At 38.7% G+C, this 12612-nt stretch overlaps 2 protein-coding genes across 2 annotated transcripts; one reads left to right on the top strand and one right to left on the bottom strand.

The window, feature by feature from the left end:
- Nucleotides 1-608: 608 nt before the first annotated feature.
- On the bottom strand, nt 609-1656 carry LOC116050405 (olfactory receptor 1509-like). The gene has a single exon (XM_031300425.2). It carries the CDS (start codon nt 1654-1656, stop codon nt 643-645), a length of 1014 nt encoding a protein of 337 aa, XP_031156285.1. The 3' UTR covers nt 609-642.
- A 2773-nt stretch (nt 1657-4429) lies between these two features.
- On the top strand, nt 4430-7213 carry LOC116051952 (uncharacterized protein KIAA2012 homolog). The gene is made up of 6 exons (XM_031302769.2): nt 4430-4473; nt 5370-5505; nt 5767-5898; nt 6081-6224; nt 6497-6695; nt 7080-7213. Exons 1-5 carry the CDS (start codon nt 4460-4462, stop codon nt 6647-6649), a joined length of 579 nt encoding a protein of 192 aa, XP_031158629.2. The 5' UTR covers nt 4430-4459; the 3' UTR covers nt 6650-6695; nt 7080-7213.
- The last annotated feature ends 5399 nt before the right edge of the window (nt 7214-12612 follow it).

The following is a 12612-nucleotide window of genomic DNA, read 5'->3' as shown; positions in this document are numbered from 1 at the left end:
AATTTTGGATTTGAATTAAACTATATGTATGTTGTTACATTTAAAAGGGGATTTCTGTGGCTCAATAAGGAAAATGTTCAGGTTTCAGCAGGTCAAGTATTTTTTTGTCAAGGGGCAACATCCACCCCACATCTCAGTATTTGCTTGCCCCTACTTTAGATCTTCATTTGTGTTTGATAAAAAATGGATGTACTCTAAAGTGCTCATATTATGCTTTTTGGCTGTTTCCCTTTCCTTTATTGTGTTATTTATCTTTTTTGTGCATGTAATAGGTTTACAAAGTGAAAAGCCCAAAGTCCACCGCAAAGGGACTTATACCATCTTCCAGAGAAAACATTGTTGACAAACTGCTCTGTTTTTTGAAAATTAAGCCATGTAAACCTATTCTGATATAACCTCCAAATACAATTATGAACCTAATAATGAGCATAATATGAGCACTATTAACCATTTATTTCTTTGTGGGTACACATAGTACTCCATCAATACTCCATCAAGTAATTATATCAAAAATAATACATTGCATTTTCACCACTGCAAACACAACATTCCTTGCTTGAGTAAAATTAATAAACCTATTATAGGGAAGCAACCCCAGAAGATTCCAGTTTTATATGTAAAGCAATGACAACAAAAATATTGCTACAATATAAACTGTGCTGTATTATTTTTATTAATAATGGACGCGAGAATGTAAATACGCTGCAGGAAAATGTAGAGTTGCAATGATTTTAATGTCAACAAATGTTTACAAGCTTGTCTAATTTTTGACAGTTTAAGCCCATACATGATTGGATTTTGAAGAGGCTGAACAATCACTACATACATTGACAAGACAACACACAGTGGATATGGAACAGAGAACATGTCAAATCTCTGAGTGATCAGACTATAAAAACAGGCAAAGACAAAACTAATGAGTGAAACTAAATGTGGAGTGCAGGTGTCAACAGCCTTCACTTTGGTCTCTTTGGAACCTTTTAAACACACAGCCAAAATTTTGACATAAGTGAATGAAATATAAGTGACAGGAGCAGCAACAGTGAAAAAAAGGCCAAACACCAGATCATGAATAAGTGACACTGTTCTGTCTGGTGAACAAGAAAGTTCCACTACAAGGTGGTGTGCGCAAAAAACCTTGTGGATGACAGTCCCACAACGCTTTAAGCGAATAGTGAATGACAGTAAAACTCCAACCTCTACAAAGGAAACTATCCAAATAATAAGAATTACCTTTAATACTATTTGTTTAGTTATTATGGCATTGTAATGTAAAGGCTTACAGATACATATAAATCTGTCATATGCCATTATTGTTAACGTTCCAAATTCAACAGCTACATACGTATGAATGTTAAATATTTGAAGGAAACAGAATTGGACAGAAATTTCATGAGTGTCCAACAACAATTGATGCATCAAGCAAGGCAACATAGACGTGCTGCCATATATTTCATTAACAAACAAATTACACAGGAATATATACATCGGCTCATGCAGATTTCTGTCAACATAAATAATGACAATAAGAATTGTGTTGGCCAAAATAACTGATATGTAAAATAGCAATGCCACAGTGAAAAACAAGTACTTTAAGGGTCCCATGTTACCATACATAGCCAACACAAATGACTTAATCTGAGTTGAGTTCTCCATCAGCCCAGTAATAAGACACAAGCAGCTTAGATGATGAATTCAAAGTTATAGAATATGGTCATGGAAAAATATAGTTTGTAATAAACATGAACCTTTTGGTAGACGTTGACCTATATCATAACATGTCAAGAAAACCTGGAATTACAAACATCCATTAAAAATTGCAGAGATTAATGTGTAAGACTTTGTGAGAATTTGTGTCATATTACTCATATCAGAGATGAAATTTACCAGTCAGAGAGATGGATGATCAATAGGAAACTGAAGACTGCCATAACCTCCCCTCCCTACTGAGACAAACAGAAGCAGTTGCTGTACCTTTATACTTTTGTTCTGGCCAACAAACCAACATGTCAAGAAGAATATTAAACCAATCAAGACTGAGCTATTGTTTCTTGTAGAATGCTGCCATGTTTGGATGTAGCAAGTACCAGAGGTGGGACCAAGTCCTTGTTTTGAAAGTTGTTGTGAATCTGTTACATTCCGTTCTGTGAAAACTCTGAGCAAATCCTCTCATCTGTTTTAATTGGCATCATAAATTGTTGTAAATATATGCCTTCCTGAAGATGTATTCACGTGAACCTACCTTGAACCAATCCCCCTTTCCTCTGGTGCCCCTTTCTTATCTATACTCTTACGTCATCTAAGTGAATGGAGCGATTGTTTGAAAAAAATAAAATCTATTATTGTGTGTCTATTTAAACCTTTAGAACAGAGATCTTCAACAGGGGGTCCGGGACCCCAAGGGGTCCACAGAGTCACTGCAGGGGGGCCTCCAAATTATTGTTAATTCTTTGAAAGATTTTTCAAAAATGAATGTGAATCCAACATATTATTAGCAAATACAGTATAAAACAGCAAGAAAAAAAACAATGATCATAGGCTCACTGGCCTATAGGTAAGGTGGTCACTAAGGTAGCCATCCACAGATACAGTTAATCCTGAGGATTCACTGTGCAACATGTATGTTTAACATTAAAAGATGATTTATAGAGTCATACCAACAATTATTATTTTAACAGCTTAGTATTCTATGCATAAAAAAGGTATGTATAAAGGGTTTAGACTACCCTACATGTTATTGTAGACCCAGTTTAATATGCCATTTATTTTATACAGTATACGTAGTAGGGGGTCCTTGATCCCTCTGTCTATCAGTTAAGGGATCATTGGCTTAAAAAACGTTGAAGACCCCTGTTTTAGAACATTGTGAACTGAACCCTGCTTCCTGTCACTTTGTTGTTCCGAGGGCACTTAACTGCCTTCAGAATCAACTCATGAAGGTCAAGCCAGTAGATGACAGGATACGAACTACAAAACAATTGTGAACGGATTGTTTCATAACAAAAGTCATGACGCAGGTTCTAAAGTCCAGACAGGCAAGTCTCCAAGTCAGGTGGAAGTCCTTAACAATTCATTATGCACTCTTCACCACATACAATTAAAAAAAAAATAGTAAAAATAAAAGTAACAAAATACTGTAAAAATGTAATATTTGAAATAATAATAATAATAATCTCGCCTGGAATACAGAATTGGGTGCCACTTCTGGAGCCAGGCCTGGTAGCTTATTGGCGAGTGTCTGGTGGCCAAGCCTGTACCCATAGAAACTTCAGCATTTTGGCCCACCATCCACAAGGATAGGCTAGGGGTCTAGTGCAATGTCAACTGGTTCGCAGGTCGAGGCTGGGGCCTAACCCCTGGCAGTGTGAACTTGCAATTGGGACTTTGAATGTCTGGTGGGGGGAGTAGCTTGAGTTTAGGAGGGAGGTGAAGGCTGAAGAGGGGCTGTATTCTCTCTTGTTTTGAGTGGCACAGGGTGAGTAGCACTGCTTTAGGGTTGGGATACAAACAAGCCCCCGATGAGCACTGCTGTGTTGGAGTGGTCGCCTCTATGTGTCATCATAGAACAGTTTAGAGTACCTGGCCCTGTTGTAGTCTCTGGGTGGGGTCTGGGACAGGGCACTGCAAGGGGATCTTGTCCATGGAAGATTATCCGGTCAATATGTGCCTTAAGATGCCTGGGGTCTTGTTCATGAGTGAGTGTTAGATTGACTGGGAGATGGAAAGACAGATTAGTGCAGTGTCAACAGTGATGGGGGCATTGTACCAAACTGTTGTGGTAATAAAGGAGCTGAGTCTGAAGGTCATGTTCTCAAATTACCAATGGATATCAATTTCAACCTTCATGAGCTTTGGATAATCACTGAAAGAAAGAAACCATGGATGCATGAAGCAAGTCATGAAGCAAGTCACAATACAGGGCTGCCCCAACCTTGATGATAGGCAAAGAAGTCTAGTGTGATGTCAGATGGGGGGTAGGGGCCTTGGCATACTGATGCCTGGCTGCGACCAACTAGCAATAAACTACAACTTATCACGCCTTTAATGCCCTGGTGCATGTGAGGTGTTCTCACAGTACTGGAGGCAACATTTAAAAGTCTTATTTTCCTTTATGTGTGTGTGTGTGTGTGTGTGTGTGTGTGTGTGTGTGTGTGTGTGTGTGTGTGTGTGTGTGTGTGCGTGCGTGAGTGAGTGAGTGAGCGTGTGTGTGAATGCGTGTGTGTGGGTGTGGGAGTGTGTGTGTGTGTGTGTGTGTGGGTGTGCTACCATACATGTCACTGCAGCCACGGCAACAGAAACACAAAGTACAGACTCTCAACAACCTAGCAACAGGGATTAAACAAACAGCCACCCACAGACACACACACACACACACACACACACACACACACATACACACGCACACACACACACACACACACACACACATACACATACACACACAAAGGGCAGTCTTTGTATGGGAGACAGCAGGTACGTCCAATATTTTGTCTTTTAATGCTCATTTCTGCTATAAAATATGATACAAATCAAGAAACAAGGAGCTGAAAAACTAAATAAATCTAAATCTTCCTCACTTACTTGACTTTTTTCCAATTCTTTCTCTGGATTTGTTTTTCTTCTCTGGATTTGTTGGTACTTCTAATGTTGGTGAATCAGGAAATTGTGTTTATTCTGTTATATTCACTCTGTCAATATGAATGAGGACTATCTAGACCTACTTTATCTATAAAGTATCCTGAGATAACTTCTGATGTGATAGATTTATATAGAATTATATTGAATCGAATAGCTAAACTGAAAGCTTGATGATACTTGACTTCCATAATTGCCTCTTTCGTTGCATGTGCTATCTGCTGTGATTTATATCCAGTTGTTGCATTAAAGACAATGTTGTCTCTGTTATAGTCTAGTATAGTAAGGCAGAAGTAAAAAGTAGCATTCAGAGATAATAACCTGTGCTCCACAATGACTTTACACATTGGGCAGTGGTGCCAATAGCTTTCTTATTTTCTATCTTAAACTTTATTTGCACACAGTGCCTCATTCTTATACCTGTATGTCCTTTTCTACCCTCATGGTTGCAGTGGTCTGGAGCCAAACACAGCACACGTTGAGTGAGAAGAATCAGGGTACACCTGATCAGGTTGCCAGTGTTTCACAGTGCCACCACTCACCTCAAACGATTCAATCTAATTCACACTTACATTCACAAATATAAAGGCAATTAAGAGTACATTTTCATGCATATCAAAACCAACACAGACTCTGAGAGCAAAAGAAAACTCCACAAAAACCTAAACCTACTGTAATAGTTACATTTTAAATTACCAAATCAATTCAGAATCATCTGCATAGAGCACTATTAGCCATCCTCCAAGAATCCAAGACATCATGAAGGATTTGTCTCTGTCCCTGCTGAGTCGGGGGTGTGCTCGATTCGTCTCAACCAACAGAAACACAGGGAGACATGACGGACGGCTGGACGTCTGCTTTACACCACAGGTACTCACAAAGGCTGTAATAGGGGCAATTCTAACTATTAGTATCGAAATGAACTTTAATTGCATATTGGTCAGATTGTTTGTTGGTTGCTGGTTTACTGTCTTGGTTATGGAATGTAATTATATTAAACATCCTCACATTTATGTCAATTAACCGATAATTCAGTTCATCCATCAATCCAGACATTCAATAATCAATCAATCAATCAATCAATCATTCCATTTATCTTATAATCAATATTATCCATCAATCTGTCAACAGGATTACTACATTTGGAAGTCCCAGGACTCTCTCCTGCGACTGTCCAACAGCGGCCATCTGCTTGTGGAGGCAGAGTCAGCCATTCCAAAAACTTATAGCACCCGTAGGGGGCCACTTCTACTATACTCCCAGGTATCTGTATTTGTGTGTGTGTATTATGTGTGTTTGTGTACCAATGGATATGTGCCTACTGTAAACAGTTAACAAGACAGACACAAGTGTGAGCCTTTACTGAAAACTCCATATTGATCTACATAGACCTTTGACATTTACAGAAACCAAGAGGTTTCAGGTTGACCTTCTTCTGTCTCCAGGACTTGATTACTATGGAAACGGGTTGTCTCTCAGAGACCAGAGAGAAGAAGCAGCGGGTTGTTCGGCGGTACACTCAACAAGTGGAACAACTGAGCACCCTCAAGGAGTTATCGGCAGCCATTTTGAGCTACAGTGACACTCAGGTATAGACCAGGAATAACTCCTCTTATTTACGTAAACCAAGCATTTAGAAAAAGTGAAGCACTATTAATCAGTATGTATTTATATTAACAGTAAGCTCATGGTTTTGGATTTTAGGGAAGATTGATTGTTTGGTTTGGTCTTAGAGCTCTCATCAACCCTGTTTCTAGGAGCAGTAGGCAGCTATTTTAGCAAACAAGCTAAACTTTTTCTACCACATAGTTGGATCGTCAAAAATTCATTAATGCAAGTCTTATGTTTGTCTTCTTTTCAGTTCACCTCCTCCAGACTCAATCCACTCCTCTGTCCTCCTCTTCATCTACCTCCTGCTCCAGACCTTCATCGTCCCAGCCCTCTGCCTCTCCCTCTTCGCACAACACAAGAGCAGCCCAGTCCGGATTTTCTTGTACAGCTGAACCCCCAGTAGCTTCCTGCAGAGAGAATCACTGAACAACTGGATAATCAACCTGAAGGTAAAAGATGGAAACATGGATAGATGGGTTGATACAAACTGGTATAGGTGGAGATTCAAAGTCCAAAACAGAAACTCTTTCATAGTATCCTGTTATGAGCAAGAACAACACAACAAATATGATGTAAAAACAAGAAAATATGCTGCCTGAATAGCAAAGAATTTCATAATGAATAAAGTGTAAATCTACGAAACTTCTCTGCCAGAATAACAAATTATCAAACTTGTGTGCAGTAAAGCCACTTGGGAGTCATGTGGCTTTTGTAAGTCCTTCTCTGCTTATTAAAACTATAACCAAGTGGAAGAATGCAACCATGTCAACTATCCCAAAGCAGTTGAAAGCAACTTAGTATGGTTAGATTCTAAAAATGAAGCCTATCTGCAGATAATGCGGAGGAGCAGAGCAGCAGGAAAAGAGTCAGGCTGGATCTGTTCCTTCAGATACCCTGCACCTCCAGGAGTCCAACTCCACAGATGGAGCCTCATCCCTGGGTACACTATGCAGCAAAGACCCCTGACGAACCAGAGAAACATCAGGTGGATGCTTATGACTGAAACTGAATCGATACATGTGTATTATTATGTATTTATGTGCATTTATCTTTGAAAATGTATATGTAAAAATGTTTTCTACCAACTGCAGACTTATGACATGCGGCAAACTGAAAATATACAGAATACTGAAATAAACCACCGTAGTATGGGAGGGGAGCTCCAGCATCCAAAGAAATGGATCCATGACGGGGCAGATGATCAACGCTGTTCCATTCAAGAAAGTGGAACGACCGGTGATGAAGACAACTATGAAAAATCGATAAGTGGGAAAAGACCTGGGAGGATAGGTGTGTGTGTGGTCTGTCATAATAGACAGAAATGTATGTCCTAATGTGTATGAAAATAAGTCAACAATATATCAAGGAGTTATCTTCATGTACTCATGTTCTTTTTCAGTATATCAATCAACAACTGTATTTTCCTGACTGTTGTCTAGTCAGACTACGTGGAGTATACACCAAACCTTAACCTTGTAGTACAACTCCTCTACAGTATATGTTGATAATGATGCACTGATTGCCTTCCCCACACACAGGCTTCCTTCCTCCCCTGACAGTGGGACATTCAGCCAGTAATGGACCTTGCTGGGAGAAGACAGACAGGGTAAGACACGTTCACACAAACTTAGGTAGTGAATTAGAAAATTGCTGTTTGTGAAGATAAAATTTGGCATGTAGAAAAATGAAATTAATCAGATATTCAAGAGCACCATTATCTGGATTATCATAGAAACAGGTACTATCTCTAAAAATGTACTATTTTACTAACTTTGAGTGACATTGATTGGCAGTAAATTGCCAATATCCAAGCTCATATGTGTACGTGTTACCAGAGCACCATAGGCTAAAGGATTCATGATCGATTTTGTGATTGTATCGTCTGATCTATGGCCACGTGTTTTAGTACACCAGGGTGAAGAGAGCTGCAGAAATGTCAACCGATAACCACCTGGTGGGGAGTTGGGTCAGTGGGTGGAGGAAGACTCCAGACAGACCAGGTAAGCCCAAACGGGCTGGTTCGGTTTAGGAAAACAATAAACGATTGGGTTTAGGAAAACATCAAAGGGACACGGGACAACAACGGGATGGTTGGGTTTAGGAAAAGAAGAACGGGATGGTTACGGTTGGGTTTAGGAAACGTGACATGCGAGACCTCCCTATGCGGATTTTCGGGCTTTCATACTACTCACTACCATAGTCGCTCCTAATGCTACGTCATCTTCTCTTTGACTTTACATTGGCATTGTTTTCCGTGGTGGCCACACAGACCTTTCACACATTCCGTGCCATCACCACCATAATGCGGTGTTAACAGTTAGTGATCATTTCACAGTATTCTGTGAGACCAGTCTGTGTGTACAGTAAGGATGGGACGCTGTTGACCTCAAATGAGAAGGTAATTGGGCGGTGGAAAGAGCACTTTGAAGTACTCCTAAATCAAACAAACGCATCCTCTATGGTAGAGGCAGAGCTGGAGACTAATGAAGGATCTTGGTTAATTTCACTGGTGAAAGTCACTGAGGTAGTCATACCACACCACAGCAGCAAAGCCCCGAGGATTGATAAGGTCCGTCCAGAAATGCTGAAAGCTTTGAGTGTGAAGGGGTGTCTTGACACACGCCTCTTCAACATGGTGTGGTCTGGGACAGTGCCCAAAGAGTGGCAGACCGGGTGATGGTTTCCACAATTACCACCCCAATCAGCCTCCTTATGAGGAACTTGTCGCTCTTACACCTTGTCAATTTACTTTGTGCTTTATTCCTGTAATTACTATGGACACTAAAGAGAGCTACCGCTATAAATACTAATTAGAGTTGCAATTTCTGCTTGAACAAACAACCCATAGGAGCGTTTTCTGGGGGAGGACAGTCTCTTATTTTGTGTTTTGACCATTGTGAACTGTGTTACACTCTGTCTTGTTTACCATGCTTTGTGGTTGTAACTTTTTGCCATGTCATGTCCAAGGTCCCCCAACCCCTCTAATGTTAGGGTTCCCGCACTTGCCAAAATCCATTTTATTCCCAGTATATGACTGCAGTCGGAGAAGTGATTCAAGTCCCACAGGAATACTAGGTTCAGCAGAGTGATGAAGATTGAAATGAAGAGCATGACTTCAAGGAGTGAGGGTGGGATGAAATATGTCTTTCCAGGACTCTCGGTGTTGTTGTAGTTGTGTTTCTAATATGTTTCTCCCCATATTACTGTGTTGCTCTTCCAGGCGATAACTTGCTCAATGCTTCATCCGATGCATTTGTATTGTGTCTTTTCTATTTTAACTCCTGTTTAAATCCTCTGATCTATGTTCTTTTTTACCCCTGGTTCAGAAAATGTCTTAAACTCGTTGTAACGCTTCAGATACTGCAGCCTGGCTCCAGTGAGACCAACATACTATAGAGAGAGAGATTGTGGACTTAAAATACTTTTCTAGGAAAACAACAATGTACTTGTCCATATTGCAAAAAAGTCTGGTCTGCGTAAAGTAAAAACATGCTAATCTTTACATTAATTGCACGAACTGTATGTCACATAAATCTGTGGAACTAGTGAGCATTACAAGACATATCACTGCCAAATCTACTCTCTGCTGTATATTGTTAGTTTAACATATACATATATGTTTATTTTACAGAATTGATTTTACATCAACATTTTTGGCATTCAAGCCAAAAGTAATCATAACCATGCTCCAGTCATGCCATGTCATGTCATCTTCATAATTTATTTAGGGAAGGAGAAAATGACAGCATGCTGGGGCTTCTCAGGGGCTTCTTCAGTCAAATGTAGTAATAAGTTATATGCATTGCTGGGGAGTAGGGAAATAGTCTACATGTCATCACTGTAAACTAGTAGTTAACTATACATTTTGCAGTAGCTTGCTGGAAATTCAACTACTTTCATATTTGCAAAGTGGCAAGTAGTTAAATTACTTTTCTTGCCATTATTTGTGCAGGTAACCACTGAAAAAACTATTAACTATTTTTGGGCCATTAAAGGAAATACATTTTTTTTATTTTTATGTTCCCTCTGCTTCTCTGCTGGAATTTAACCCTCATTTGATGGCTGTGGTGATGAATTCGTCAGACAGCCCCTTCTTTTTAGGGCAGGTTTAGGTCTTAGGCAGAGATGGGCAGTATTTCAATTAAATGCATTTAAAATACACATTATGTAATTTGTATTTTGCCAGATAGAAAAAGACATGTAATTTGTAAAAAAAAAAAAATTCTGAGCTTGTATTTGAAAAACATTGTTTAATGTAATTTCATGTTACATTTTTATCCCCAGATTATCCCCACAATCTGTACAACAATTTTCTTAATCACAGTCTTTGACTTAAAAGTGAATCACGTGACATGTTCTGTCCTATTGTGAACTATTATATTTCACTTGCGTTCCCCTTGACTGCAGTGTTAGGGGGTACACATAGGAGAAATATTTTGTCTTGAGGTTGTTATTATCTGAAATGAGAGCATGGGTGCTTCTCTTCCACTTCTACTATTTTGCACTGTATCAGACTTTGATGTAATTACTGTTTTGTTTCTTTTGCACTCGTTCAATTGGTTGCTTGTAAAGTTGGAGAAATGTACTTTCTCCACTGCACTTATGTATTGATCTTGAAAAAGGCATCTGCTAAATGCCTAGTTTTATTATCATCTAAATGAACTAGTGCATCGCCGTGGCCTTAATGTTCAGTTCCCCCATTTGCATTTTATTTGGCTGTTCACTCTGTCAGGCATTTACTAAGGTACTAAGGTCAATCCTTGGTATCCTTTATTGGTCCTGTCACTGTCATCATAGTTCTGTATATGAGAGTGTTTGTGGTGGCTGTGTCTCAGGCTCGTGCCATGCACTCTCATATTGCAGCTGTCACACTTCAGGGTTCAGTGAAAGTGACTGCTAAAAGTTCTGAAATGAAAGCAGCCAGGACTCTCGGTGTTGTTGTAGTTGTGTTTCTAATATGTTTCTCCCCATAGTACTGTGTTGCTCTTACTGATAACTTGCTCAATCCTGTATCTGCTGCATTTGTAATACATCTGTATTATTTTAACTCCTGTCTAAATCCTCTGATCTATGCCTTTTTCTACCCCTGGTTCAGAAAATGTCTTAAACTTGTTGTAACCCTTCAGATACTGCAGCCTGGCTCCAGCGAGCGCAACATACTATAGAGAGAAGGATTAAAATTACTTTTGCTATGAAAAGAAAAATATACTTGTCCATATTGCAAGGACCTAAAAAAACATAGGTCTGCGTAAAGTGAAAACATGCTACTCTTTGCATTTATTGCATGGATTGTATGTGACATAAACCTGTGGAACTAGTGAGCATTAAAAGGCAATCTCCCCTCTGCTGTATATTGTTAGTTTCACATCTAGAATATGTACCTGCATATGTTACAGCATGGAATTTACGTCAAGGTTCTAGGAATTTAAGCAAGCAGTAGTCATAATGCTGGTGCATCTCACGGGCCTCTTCAGTCAAATGTACTGTATGTAAAAAGTTATATGCAGAGCTCTTCTTTTCAATGTAGTGGGGGTTAATTGTCAAATCCATATTGAGGCTACTAAATGTCTAAAATGTGATAATATAGTATGGAATGATAGTATAGAATGTATTTTTGTATTTTAAAATGACAAATTACTCATATTTTAATAAATTAGCCCACATTTACTCATAGCAGTATTTTATATTTTACTTATGATGTATTTTTGCCCTTCTCTGGTCTCATGGGTTTTCCAGAAAGCTGTAAAACTAAACTTAAATATACTAGGTTTTAATAAAGAGTTGAAAATTAGCATTATCTATAAATCTGTGCAGCACATCAGTTTCATGTTCTGATTGGAGCTATGTTAACTTGCATCTTCTCTATCAAATGAAATTCAAATTAGTCATATGATTATTACTATTCATAAAAACATGTTTAGTGAGGTTGCTGCATACTATTTTGCTAACTGAGTAATCATGCTAGGTGCAATACCTCCACCTGGACTCTAGTGTCTGAGTGATGAACATTGTATACAAAACCATATCATTCCTGCACTTTCCAATGAATAGTGAGGTATCTTGTTTTTTTGGTTTGTGTCTGACCTGTGAACAAGCGGGCACTTTGTGCTACAAACTCAATTGAGTGGCATTTTCTGCTAGCATGTGTTTTGTTTTAGTTTACTAGTTTGATATACATTTTCTAAGTAGCTTCAAGTAACCAAACTAGATTTCTCCCTGATATATATATATATATATATATATATATATATATATATATATATATATATATATATATATATTGATATCAAATATTAATCAAATATAATTTTTACGTAAAATTAGTGGTAGGGCAAAAAAATAGATTCAGCAGTACATTCTGATACT

Source organism: Sander lucioperca, chromosome 8 (genome assembly GCF_008315115.2).
Source record: "Sander lucioperca isolate FBNREF2018 chromosome 8, SLUC_FBN_1.2, whole genome shotgun sequence".
NCBI classification, from domain to species: domain Eukaryota; kingdom Metazoa; phylum Chordata; class Actinopteri; order Perciformes; family Percidae; genus Sander; species Sander lucioperca.
Note: the sequence above shows the minus strand (reverse complement) of the source record. Positions and strands in the feature narration are given on the sequence as shown.

Coding starts and splice junctions, on each gene's coding strand:
- LOC116050405 (XM_031300425.2), bottom strand. CDS start 1,656: ATGGAGAACTCAACTCAGATTAAGTCATTTGTGTTGGCTATGTATGGT.
- LOC116051952 (XM_031302769.2), top strand. Junction 5,506..5,766: donor ACGTCTGCTTTACACCACAG/GTACTCACAAAG, acceptor ATCTGTCAACAG/GATTACTACATTTGGAAGTC. Junction 6,225..6,496: donor TGAGCTACAGTGACACTCAG/GTATAGACCAGG, acceptor TCTTCTTTTCAG/TTCACCTCCTCCAGACTCAA.